General features: G+C 41.4%; 1 protein-coding gene across 1 annotated transcript in view; it reads left to right on the top strand.

Annotated features, from left to right (window-relative positions):
• The window catches only part of opn4b (opsin 4b), a gene marked incomplete at its 5' end in the record, with an annotated part of 28,877 nt that extends 24,575 nt beyond the window's left edge, over window positions 1–4,302 (top strand). Inside the window, 2 exons of the mRNA XM_084566859.1 lie at window positions 1,525–1,596; window positions 3,943–4,302. Coding sequence (XP_084422985.1) covers window positions 1,525–1,596; window positions 3,943–4,143 — 273 coding nt within the window. The 3' untranslated portion in view covers window positions 4,144–4,302. The remainder of the gene's footprint in view (window positions 1–1,524; window positions 1,597–3,942) is intronic.
• Between the last annotated feature and the right edge of the window lie 9,480 nt (window positions 4,303–13,782).

Raw genomic sequence — 13,782 nt, 5'->3', positions numbered from 1 at the left:
GGAAATAAAAAAAAAAATAAAGTAACCCACATGCATGCACATATACAAACACACAAGCGTCCTGCCATGCAGGTCAGGTTCACAGAGGACTCCATCACAGAGGGTCCAAACACTAATCCAGTAATCTGGGTCTTTCAGAATTAATCCTTCTCTTGCATGATGCCACCCCGTGTTTTAACATACTGATAGGCAAAGACGGCTGATTCTTTATTAACCCTTTGGCCTCCATCTGCTTCCATCAGACGATACACATATATATATATATAGATATATGGTGTTACTCATCATCCAAAAATACTGAAAGAAGCCCTTGTTTCTGCGTTTTTGGATATACCAAAACAAACCTTCACAGACAATATTTCGCTTAATTTGGAACTTTTATTGTTTTTTGTTAAACCGGTCTCCAGTTTAAACGGTCAAAATATTTTTGATTATTTTTTTCACTTCTAGGGTATCCCGGATAGTTTGACAAAATATGCAAATTAGCTTCCTTGCTGATGAGAATATCATTATGCCAATACCACTCTTAGATCTACATGGTATATATAAATTGTGAGCCAGAAGCTATTTAGCATAGCATAGCATAGCATAGCATTAAAACTAGAAACAAGGAGATATAGCCAGCATCGTCCTGTGTAAATATAATAAAGTCTACAATGTAACCTATTAGCTTATTGATAAATACAGTACATCCATTTAAAATGTGTTATGCTAAGCTAAGCTAACCACTGCCTGAAGCGTGCATTTAACTTTCAGTAACACAGCAAATACATGCATATCCAAAAATGCTTCTTGTTGCTGTTAGTGATTATTACGCCGGCTACTTGCATCTTATGGCAGGTTCTGTGTAGATCCATGTTGATGATTAGCTCACTGGTTTCAGACAACCAACATATTTATAAAAACAAGAAGCTGAAACTAAAAAAAAAAAGAAAATTAGAAAAACAGCTCATACCAACACACTGCAGCACACACACTGCAAAAGTTTTAACAAAGAATCGTCGCGTTAGATTACAGCCCACACTCAACACTATAATAAGTGCAAATATAGAGTGTTTTTATGCTAATGGTGTACTTACATTACATGCCAGTGCATAATAGAAATAAGGGTGGTAAACCTACTACTTTCATCCTGCACTTAACCTATAATTGCAGAGAAAAATGCGGGAACATGTTATAGTTATAGTAAAAAAATTTTTTTAAAAATGCTCTTTTTCCATTGTGGTGCATCTTGAGTGACGGTGTCTGCAGATTACAGGCAGAGCTGGATAAGCGCAAACATTATAAGAAGTAATAGACCCAAATTAATCGACTGATCTTCCCCTAGACTTCCAGCTGGGAACTTCATGAGTAAATGTCATGACATACTTTTGAATAGCGGCGCTTTTCTTCCCGAAAGTTCCGCGTTCACATTTTTAATGTGCCCTGTATTTCATAAAAGTGACGTAGGAGTAAAAATAGTACAAAGGGTTCTTTTGAGTGTAACTAACAGTAAATGTCTGTGTTTATGTGCGCACCGTTCAGACTCTGACGGAGCCTGAAGACATCTCCATGTCGGACATCGGCCTGCAGCCCACCAGCCATCTCCCTGCCAATGTAAGGCTCCACCCATCTTCCACATCTTGCTCTGTGCAGTAAATGTGACGTCTGCTTTTTTTAAAAATCTTGTTATTTGTAGAAAACCTCCTAGCCTCATCACATGTTTCTGCTCAGATTACTACAATCACATTGCTGCACTAAAGCTTTTTAATGTGGGTACACATCTTTGTTATGGTGTAGTCCACTCATCATCTAATGTCATTATCATCATGTCATATCATTATCAAAATGAAAACAGCTGAAAGAAAATACATAGTTTTATCTTATTACACCTCCTTGTTATTGCACAAATCCTATTTCATTAAAACAAATTCTCTTGTGATGAGCTGTTGTTATAACAAGGACAAGATCCACTCAGGATGTTTTCATGTGCTATGGCTTTGGGCTGCTTTTGTACTCTTATGTGCGCCCGAGCGTGATTATGTATTTAGATTAGATCAGTGACTGTCAACAAATGGAACTGCTTTCATTAGATAAGTCTGCGTGGTGTCATGACGAGGACTGCTTAAAGTTTTAGTAGAATTTGTGCGACAGGAAGAAAGGCGATGCTCTAAATTATGCCATTTCATAATTTATTAACAGCGGAGTTCAGCAGAGTGGGAATCAAAAGCTACACGGGGTCTGGGTACGTAGACAGTAAAAGACCGTGTTCACAGCAGATGTTTATGTCATCAGGAAAAAGCGCAGCTATAATTAATAACATTAATGACTGTACTCCATTTAGGTCTGCTGGGTCCGTCGCTTGTTCATAATGGCTCACTGGGGGGGAATTCAGGGGCTAGTTAATGGGACGGAGCGTCCATTAAAATTAGCAGTTCCTCTTGTTGTACCTGCTGCAAAGGGTTTGTTGTGACTGGGATGAATTTCGGACTTTCCAATGCAGTGTATTTACAAAACTATGCATCATTTCCTGTGTACTAAAAGTACATATGGACGGCGCCCTCTTGTGGTCGTCTCAATTTCGGGGAGGTCATCGCTCACAAGTTGTGAGTACATTCATTCGTTATCTATAACTGCATGTCTCACAGAGAGACAACCATTCACCCTCACACCTACGGCCAATTAAGAATCACCAATTAACCTAACCAGCATGTCTTTGGACGGTGGGGGAAAGCCGGTGTACCTGGAGAGAACCCACGCAGACATGGGGAGAACATGCAAACTCCACACAGAAAGGCCCCAGTCGGCCCATGGATTTGAACCCAGAACTTTATTGTTGTGAGGCGCCAACCACCACACCATCGCACCAACGTGATGAGAGTTGTATCATTTATTATTTATTATTATTTATTATTTTGTTATTTTTTTTACAATAGGCCAGAGGAAAATGTTTTTATTCCCAACAGCCTCAACCGGTCGCTATCTCGCTAAACTGTTATCCTTGATAGCTATTATGCTAACAGTTGCCTAGCAGCTGTATTCTCAGGATTTATGACTGATGTTACTATTTGTGTACATGACTTCCTATGAAGTTCCATTTAAAGGCAGCAATTCTCCATGTTTTTTTACTCATTTGTCGCTTTAGGGCTATTTAAAGGGATGTGCCACCCATTCTACGTCAATGCTCAATGATTATACATTTAAAAACAGCTCTGAATTCCAACAGTTTAGCTGAACAAGAGAAATCGCGGAGTAATGCAAAATGACTGACGTATCCCTAAAGTCCTTTTGTTTCTCCTGCCTGTTCTAGCTGATCCAATCAGCCGTGCTTCCCATCAAGTCCCTTTCATTTGCTCTAACATCAATATCAATCAAACCTTGGGGGAAACCAAAGGCTTAGAAGCTTTTATTTGTCGTCCTCTGCTCATACTTTCGCACCCAAACCCGGTGATTGTATTGAGTGTTTTGGACGGTTGTCAATATGGAGGTGTGAAAGTGTGATTGGCTTGACGACATCTTCTGTTCCACAAAGATTGTTACTAAATTATTGAGTCACCTGAGCCCCTTTTCAAAAACAGAGAGCTTTACTGCCACTGAACAACTGTGAAGCCTAGTTATAAAATAGCTTTTAGTCCAAATTCACCAAATTTCAAATAAAGTTAAAGCTAGTTTCGCCTCTCCAGTGCAAAGAGGTCAGAAGAGGTCAGACAGGTTATACAGTCCCACTCCATCAATGGATCTGTGAGAAAGCCATGCATCAATCCAACCAATCAATGCCTTTGATCACCTGTGACTGCTTCATGTCTCGCGCCGACAAGTTAAGTGGGAGGAAAGCTGTATTGATCCGAGTCACAGTACCTTACTTCTGTCCCTTTTTAACCTCGACCCCTCTGCATTTTTTTTTCTTCCACTCAAACCTCAGTTACAACACCTGAACTCCTCTCATTGTCTCTGCCCACACAGCTGGATAGCGTGACAAGGGAGTCGGGGCAAAGGAATGCGTGCAAGACCAAGCCCTCCGTCATCGTCACCTCCATATCCAGCCCGTCCATATTGCATAGTCCCCCGGGTTACCACGGCAACCTCAAAATGACCAAAATTTACAACGCGGTTGCCAAGGATCCCCTCGACATAGCCATGCTGGAGACGACGGCATTGCCGTGAACCGCTGGACAAAAGTGCAACAACAGTGTGTAACCGTGTGTGTGTGTGTGAGAGTGCTGCAGTATTTCCCTCCAGGGGACTTTTCTTTACCAGCATGCTGTTTCTAGTTATGGTAACTCAAAACCATAGCACTGTTTTCTTTGCATGCGGTGTACAGTATGTATGAGTATGTGAGCGTGAATGCCCAGTAAATTTAACTATGTGTGTGTGTGTGTGTGTGTTTGCAGGCATACATGTAGAAGTTTTTACCTCTTCTGACATATCACGATGGCTGGAGATGGTTTACCTCAGATGCTGAAAGCAACAAATTAGCCTTAAACACACAATGTGTAGGGTTGTGTCTCTGTTAGTTCATTTGAAAATGAAGGAACCAAAAAATGTTTTGCCATAAACAGCAATCCATTTTTCTGATCATTATTTTTAGTTTTAAAGTCAAATGCTGCTGTTGGCTGATTCTGAGGTGTTACGACCATAGACTGTATAAAGCTGATCGCCAAAACTAGTAGAGCTCCCCCTGGTGGCTGGCTGCAGTATAAATCATAAGCTCCACCCCCTCCATGTTAGTGGATGGGACTTGGGACAAACTAAAACACTAAAGTATGCGTCAAATAATTTTTTTTCAAGGATGATTTCTGTTATTTTATGTAGTTAATATAATGTTGATACATGTTCAAGCATCAAATTTTTGGATAAGTTTCATTTTAGTTATTTGACGCTATAGAAACAGGAAGTGACCTCCTGGCAACTACCAGTTGCCACACCGAGCGTTCCCGCAGGACCGTGAGAGTTGTAAAAGAAATTTAATAAATAAGTACAGTGTATAATCCAACATTTCCTTGTAACTGTGGAGGTAGAGCAGAGCGCAGTATTAATTAAATGAAAACGTGAGTGAGTCTGGCGGCAGTGTTGTCAGGTCGTCAATATCGCGGCTCCACGTGGCTTCACTCTCGGACCGTACTGCGCAAACTTTGGCTCCAAAATCGCAAGATTACCCGGGAAACTAGCGTCAGTTTGGCCAATGCGAGGAAGTGGGGACGTATTGTCCATATTTATATACAGTCTATGGTTTTGACAATGACTGGAGAGAATAAGTTTACACAATGTTTATGAGCCACGTGTGTTAATGCATATTTTAAAAGTGATGTAGACAGAAATGCGGCAGGACCATACATACTTACTTTTTTTTTTAACCATGTGTGAGTATATACTATGAATAAATTAAATATGGATTAATCAATTAATCAAATGACTCCGATATTATGTATAAAATCTGGTAACACTGCCGAACCCACTGACATCAACACACATAGCTATATGTATAGTTAAACCACTTTAAGCTTGTTGTGTTGGTTTTCAAAACTAAAACATAAATGATGCTGCATGTTACAAAACTGTGAACACCTTACAGCGCAAGGTTTAGCTCAAGCTAAAGAAGACTAACGCTGCTAATGGAAACCTACTGAACATTCATTACCAAGATAATTTTACTGCTCATCCAAATCTTTCTTGCATTAGTGGGGGGGGGGGGGGGGGGGGGGGGGGGTGAAGCTTTAAAGGTGCAGTAGGCAACTTTTATAAAACTAACTTTCTGTCATATTTGCTGAAACTGACCCTATGTTCAAGTATAATTGCATAAAGCAGGTCATTTAAAAAAAAATCGGCTCCTCTGGCCCCTCCTAGAGCCTGTAGCGCGATTTGCAAGACATCCACCGCTCCACATCCAGATGCACCAATCACGTCCAGGGGTGTATCTAACAGAGTGTCAATCACTGCTCATGGACACGCATTTCATAGCGCCCTCCCCTCCCTCCACCACCTCGCGCCACTTGGCCGCGGGCGTGTAGAAGGAGCCGGGACGTAATCCTCCTCCAAGCCCTGTGCCTCAGCTTCACTCTCAAACGTCTAACCACATCAACAGGTAGCGGTCATATATCTACCACATAGCAAATTGATAAGTCTAAACTGTGGAATAAAACGCCACAATGAATGCTTCTAACTGTTACTGATAGCAAACATCACCGATGTAGGCTACTTTCAGAAACATCCTAACCTTGGTTTTGTCCTAAAGTTGACTATTGCTAAATATTTTGACCTAAAATTATTTAGCATTAACGAAGGGTATTATAAAAACTATTTTGTTGTTGTTACGTCGGTGTGTTCCATGCTAGTTTGTTTACTCGCTCTCTCTCGGTTCTCTGCTCGTGCACAGTATTCCAGGGCCAATATGCACGCGCTCTATCGTGCACAGCTCTCCCTTGTGGGGGGAGGGGCTTGCGAGACCTTTTTGGGCTTTAGCGGAAAGTGGGGAGGGACTGAGAAGTTGTCGATGTTCAAATTTTTTGGCTAAGTCCTGGATCTTCGGAATCCTGCCTACTGCACCTTTAATACAAGGTGTTTATTTCTAAACTGGGCAATCAGGCGCACATACACATTTGATGGAGTGACGCAGTCCTGTCTTTTTTGGTCCCGCTGACGTTGCTGATTTCTCCATTACTGGTGACATTATGTACCACATATCAGACTCATCAGGACAGAAATATTTCACAACACCACAGTACACCTCTGTGCTAGTGAGTGACAGTGTCTGAGTAAAAGAATCGGACTCTGTACTGCATTTTGCATTCCTCTCGATGTCATACCTTTCTTTTAACTTACTGTAGATAACCGAGTTTAATAAATGACTTTTTTTTGTTTGTTTTTTAATCATGATCAGATTTCCAAAGCTCCTTATCTCTACTTCTGGACTTCGCAGATCCCTTTCAGACTCCCGTCAGTGCTGCGCTGTGCTGGCTAAGATTGTAAAAACAGTCTTCTTCATGCCTAAAAACTAAATCTGTTGTCGTTTTAATCGGATCTTGGTTAACGCGGCAACAGGTCCTTCTCATTGTTGCACATTTTTCCTGCAGTACTCATCAATGAATGTATAAAAATGACACATATTAAGGTTATGATTATGGCTAGATTTTTTTCATTATGACAAAACGTAAATATATATATATATTATAAATATATTAAATTAAAATTCTGCTTTAATGAGGTGTTGTTTTAATGAAGTGATGGTTCCATGTTGATTTTGTTTTCTTTGTACAAAAATGTTTTGTGTTGTTTTTATTTATTTTTCTAAATAAAAATGCTGCTAAATCATGCAGTGCCGGTGGACGTGCTCATGGTCTTCTTCCTAGGCGTGTGCTGTATTTAACTACAAACCTTTAATCAGTTGATTTGGTTTATTATTTTTATAATTGTTCTGCCTATTATTTTCTCATTTGGTCAATAAGATTCCACAAAATCATCTTAAATCCCTCTTATAGTTTCTCAAAATGAATATACTTATATTGTAAATCTAACAGTCATAACCATTATTGTCATTTTGTCATGTGTGAAAAACATAATTATCAATTCTTACATTTATTACAGCTCCTGCTGCCAATTAAGTCTTTGTTGATGGAGTAATCAGTTAAACTACTTCACCACTTTCACCACCCACTCACGCGTTATGACATACCTAGACATCTTTTTCACATGCAGTAACACGCTGATGTGCAACTCTAAATGCACAGATGTCCATCAGCGTTATATACGTCCAAACTGCCAGAGAACATGTGTGACGGACACTTCCTGTTCCTTCCTGCAGATGAGAGAGTTGGCGTGACTTGCGTAGGTAAAGCATGTAAGCGTCACCCCCATCGATCATTGTCAGAATTATGTTATTCTCAAATTAAGTTTTGTCTTACTGATACATATTGTCGTTTGGCTTATTCAGAATAGAGGTTCACTAACAAGACCACACCTCAGCATGTACAAAGAAGTTTATTTTGACCAGGTTAAGGGGAGGGAAAGGTAGGGGATGGGATGAAGGGATCAAGGGAATGGGATGAAGGGAGTTGCAGAAACCAATGGTGGTCCTCCGATGTTTGGATGAAGAACCCTGGGAGTGTGATTGAAAAGGAGAAGAAAGAACAGAGAGAGTTGTGGGGGGAGGGGTTTGAGAACTGAACCAAGCGGGGGAGGAGAGGTTAGATGCGCATATAGGCAGGTGCGGGTAATTGGATGTTTGAGGCGTGGACTTGCTCCTGAACCTAAGTTATATAACTTCATGTAATAAGGTATTCAGATGCTTTGTCAAGTAAAAGTACAACATTTCAACCACAGGCAAAGATTCTGCTGTTAAATATAGTATAAGCAGCATTTGCGGAAAGTATCAAACGCAGATCTCTGGAGATTTCTGCAGGAAATTGGACACGTACAATTATGTCGTTTCACTACAATGAGGCTCAGTCTGGGTTCAATCAGGAAGACTATCTTTATGCTTGTCATTCACAACTCTCTCTCTCTTTCTCTCTCTCCCTCTTCCCATGTCTTCCCATGATTTTGTCACAATCTCAATGACCCAAACATGTCACTGCTGTCAAAACGTAATGACGTTCTTCTTTGCTGCTGTCAGTTGTCGTTTCAGTTCAAATTTGCTAAAACGCTCCTCATTCCGCTCACTTCCAGTCTTCACGTCGGGGGCCCAGGTCGAGCTCATCAGAAGTCCGCTCCTGATCCCGCCTTCCTCTCATCATCCCCCACCGTCGAGATCCGGGGCTTTTCTATGCTTAGCACAGGCTTAACCTCCCCTCATCAAGCATGACCACGTCACCATTGGTCCTAATCTCCAAAGACTTTCACATTTTTCTTTCACACAATAACGCTATTGTCCTTGTTGTTAAATGTGATTCTTTATTTTTTCACTCAGAAGGAAGTCTCAGCTGTGACTCAGTGTGTGGGCAGCCGGTTGTCCATGAACCAGAGGGTCAGTGCAGATCGATCGTGCTAACATGGACCACACGTGTCCTTGAGCAAGACAATAAACCCTGAGTTGCTCCCAGCGCTTGATGTGAATGTGGGAACGAATGGGTTTTATGTGTCATTGTGCCTGTAAAGAGCTTTGAATACGAAACAGGGCTCGTCATATTTCTGTATCTAAAATTGCAAAGTAGGAAATCGATGACACGTTTCCATTATTTTGACTACCGCACTTTAGTCAGGCTGAATAATAGAAACACTTCTATGTGTTAAAGTTGGAATCATTTTGTTTTCAGACACATTCCCTTTTTCCATTCCTATTTATATAAATCATAGTGTCACAATTGTTTCATGAGAAGAGGTAAAAAATATTTTATTACAACTTTATGGGCAATGGTGTACATCCTCCAGAATGATCACACAGTTGAATTACTACCTTACGGACACCGTTTCAACATAAAAAAACATAGTTCTCTCCGGGTACTCCAGCTTCCTCCCACCGTCCAAAGACATGCTCGTTAGGTTAATTGGTGATTCTAAATTGGCCGTAGGTGTGAGTGTGAATGGTTGTCTGTCTCTCTGTGTTAGCCCTGTGATAGACTGGAGACCTGTCCATCCAGGGTGTTCCCTGCTGGACAGCTGGGCTTGCCCCCCTGCGACGCTCCAGAGGACAGAAAATGAATGAATGGACTCTTAAAAAGAAGATATTCATTCATCTTGTGTAACCGATTGTCCTGTAAAGGGTCGCATTGGGGGCTGGAGCCTATCCCAGCTGTCATTGGGAGGGACCATAGACTGTATAAAGATGGCAGGTGAAGCCAAAGCAAGTAGAGCTCCCCCTGGTGGCTGCTGGCAGTATAGGTCATAAGCTCCACCTCCTCCATGTTAGTGGGCGGGACTTGGGCCAAACTAAAACACTAAAATATATGTCAAATATGTTTTTTTCAAGGAGGTTTATGTCATTTAATGTAATTAATATAATGTTGAAGCATGTTCAAGTGTCATTTCTTTGTTTAAGTTTTTTTATTCTTAGTTATTTGACGCTATAGAAACAGGATGAGACCTCATGGCGACTATCATGATCCCTGGGTGAAGGAAGTGGAGACACTGTGTCCATATTTATACATATTTATTCTTACTCTATGGAAATGACCCATCTGGCCTTAAGAGTAAGAAGATAAACATACATCTGTCGTAGATACACACGTCTGACTAAAGCGTACATGTAGAATCAGGTGGTGATACAAATACAACATACAGCTGATGATGTTAGAAGAGCTTCAGTGAAATCCGTGGCATATAATCAAGGAAAGTAATTGTGTCTCCAACTGCTTCACCCCGTGTCGACCTGTAGAGAGGATAAACAACTGTGATTATGTTAGAGGGATGTTTTAATTCTGATGACTGTATTGTCCCTGTGTAGACTCGTGCATGACCCTCATCACTTTGTGTCAGCTCCAGCACAATGTCCATAGCAACCTATGCAAAAGATACGCTAAGTGCATGCACTTAGCGAGCTCATTCAGTTCGCACTCTTCCCAAACACATTCTCTGGTGTCGTTCAGTGCACGCAGCACGGCCAGCGCCACACTATTTCTCCTTTTACCTGAAAAACCCATCACCAGAAAAGTCAGCAAACGTTCAGATTTTTTTATTTCGCTTTCTTATCTTAATGAAACTTTAATGCTTAAAGGCGCACTTTTGCATTTTGAGAAATATTTTTACATTTCTTACTGGCCAATTCAAACAGGAGGGAATGCGTAGAAATAACAATCATTTCTATACACAGTAATTCCAGGGCTCACATGTAACTGGAAAAAATCAACATAATCAAGGCACCAAAACATCAGGATGAAGCACTTCTGCCTGCTGTGGAGTGTAGGACCTGACAGAAACATACGAGAAGGAGAAGTTTTTATTTACAGCATTGCACAGAATTCAGGGGGTTGCTGTGGATTATTTATCCTACAAATATAATGGGTTTAATTTTAACACAAAAGTCATGATCATAGAGTTTAGGGCTCTGTCCAGTGTCACTTCTTAGACGACCATCTGGAATATGATCGTTGACATTTTTCTTCTGTTGTTAAAACAGCATGGGATTGTTTGTCAGAAAATACACCGATCAGGCATAACATTATGACCTAATATTGTGTAGGTCTCCCTTGTGCCTCCAGAACAGTTGTGACTCATCAGAGAATGGACATGAGCCTTCTGAGGGTGTCCTGTGGTGTCTGGCAACAGGATGTTGTTGGGGAAGGGCCTCTGTGGATCATCCCACAGATACTTGATCAGTTTGGGATCTAGTGAATTTGGAGGCCAGGTCAACACCTTGTGCTGTTCTTGTTTTTTTGAGTTGTTCCTAAAGCGTTTTTGTGTGTGTGCCTGTGTCAGGCTGCATCCTGCTGGGGATGGCTGCTGCCATCAAGGAGTGTCATTGGTGGGGGTGCCTGGTCTGGTCTAGGTGGGTGCTACATGTCTAAGTAACATCATCACGAATGCCAGGTCCAGAAGTTTCCAAGCAGAACATTGAATTGTTACAAGATGGTCAATGTTATTTACTTCTCCTGTCATGGTCAGGGATAATGTTATGGCTGATCAGTGTAGTTATGTCAGTGTTTATAGGATCTCCGTCATGTTTTGGTTGCCATGGTGTTAGTGCAAACAGGATGTCAAGGGTTCTACTAGTTTATCTCATTCGAATCAACATCTTTCTGGCATCACCACAAGATTCTGAGAACAGAGTCACAAGTATCGGGAGTACAGTATAGTACAGTAGCTTAAGTATGTGGAAATGATTTACTTTGCTAGCAGAACATTAGGAGATACCCCTCAGAGGACTCAGAAACACTGCATGTACTGAGATTTTATTGCATAGCTTTAAGGTACATGCTGAACTTTGAGCACGCTCCGCTCCCAGCTGTTAAGCTTTTCTCCTGCTGATCCTTGATGCGTTGAGTTTTATTGTTACAAGTCTAGACATTGCTGTATTATATTTTACCAGGAGCTGTGCTTTATGTCATTTTAAAATGGTAACTGAGTCCAACCGTTTTTTATCTAATTTTGATTTCTATATTTCTAATGTCATGTTGCATCACTTCATTTTCTAACAAACGTAGACAGCAGTGCAGACAGAAAAAACAGACATTTAATATTTGTAGCTGTACTTTAAACACACCTCCATTTTGAATACTGCATAATTTATTGCGAATATACACTCACCGATATTAGGAACGTCTGTATACAAGCTTGTTACGCAATTATCCAGTCAGCATATCAGAGGGTAACACTGCAATGCATGCAGATGATCGAACATCCAAATCCCATGCAGATGAGAGGGTCAGGATTTGGCATCGACAGCTTGAATCCATGAGCCTGAATGTGCAGCTGACAAATCTGCAGAAATTATGTGACACTGTCATGTCTGCATAAAATATATTCTACTTAATAGTAATAGTTTTACATTTTGCATTACTTTTTTTCCCCGATTAATATCATTGCAACTTAAAGCGGCGTCCACATATAAAGTGATTTGCTCATTACCCGTCACTTTGCAGCTGACACTTGGTAGCTAGCAGACATTTAAGGCCCTGGTTGCCTTGGCAACTCTGTAGAACCGATCCATCCTTTTTCCTTTGTCACACGATGCTTCTAGTCTGCTATTAGCATGGTGAAGTAATGGAACGGTGTTTCTTTGCATTAAGCATTTGGTGTGGAACTGCATCAACCCCATGGAAAAGCTCCACATGGTCATTGGCTCTAAGTTAAATTAGTTGAACTCTGTGCCCCGCCCACTTTGGATCAATTTCTTCTACTTTTGAAAGAAGATGACCTTATCAGTTCTTCTGGTTTGAACAACGGGCGACACAGTGGTGTGGTGGTTAGCACTGATGACTCACACCAAGATGGTTCTGGGTTCTAATTCATCGGCTGACTGAGACCTTTCTGTGTGGCGGTTGCATGTTCTCCCTCCCCGTCTGCGTGGGTTCTCTCCGGGTACTCCGTCTTCATCCCACTGTCCAAAAACATCCTCGATAGGTTAACTGCTGATTCTAAATTGGCCTTAGGTGTGATGGTGATTGGTTGTCTGTCTCTCTGTGTTAGCCCTAAGATAGATTAGCGACCTCGCCTCTCGCCCGATGACAGCTGGGATAGGCTCCAGCCCCCCCGTGACCCTCCAAGAGGACAAGCATTGACTCTCCAAACAACAGTACTGTTTTGCTACCACCATGTTTCTATGAAATTGTCACGTCAACCTATTAGGTATTAATAGTTTCACATAGTTGAAGATTCTTGAAGGTATACGTTTGACCGGGTCACAAAAATGCCAGGATGCTATATAAGAAATAAATAATACAGCGTGTCCACCAACCTATTAGACAATGTACGCGGTTTGTGCAGTTGGTTGCTAATTTAACGGCTACACGTGCAGACGGAGGACCGCTAGCCCAATCAGCTCGGTGGGTGTGTTTCCCTGGAGGTAATTTGTTGTTTCCTTTCTTGAGCAGAGTGAAATAGTGCGAGACAGAAAAGCGAATGACATCAGCGCACAAAGACTGATTAGAGATAACGGAGTGCTAGCAGCGTACTGATAGCACTAGGAGAGAGAGAGAGAGAGGCAGAGAGAGAGAGAGAGAGAATGTGTTGCAGTAAGAGGGGTCTATATTGGCGATATGAATCGGCAGTGAAGCATTCTGGGGCTTCGTGTTTCAGGCCTTATACGGGCCAGGGCCCCTGTGTCTCTGCTGGTCTCTGCTATTCTTAGGCTGTCTGTCCCTCACCCTCAGCAACCCTGCAGGCAAGAAACACCTCTCCACCTTAATATTGAGTTTAATGTTGACTTTTGCGCTT

The sequence above is a fragment of the Chelon labrosus genome (genome assembly GCF_963514085.1).
Source record: "Chelon labrosus genome assembly, chromosome: 19".
Taxonomy (NCBI): domain Eukaryota; kingdom Metazoa; phylum Chordata; class Actinopteri; order Mugiliformes; family Mugilidae; genus Chelon; species Chelon labrosus.
The sequence above is the reverse complement of the archived record's forward strand: the minus strand, read 5'-3'. Positions and strand labels throughout refer to the sequence as shown.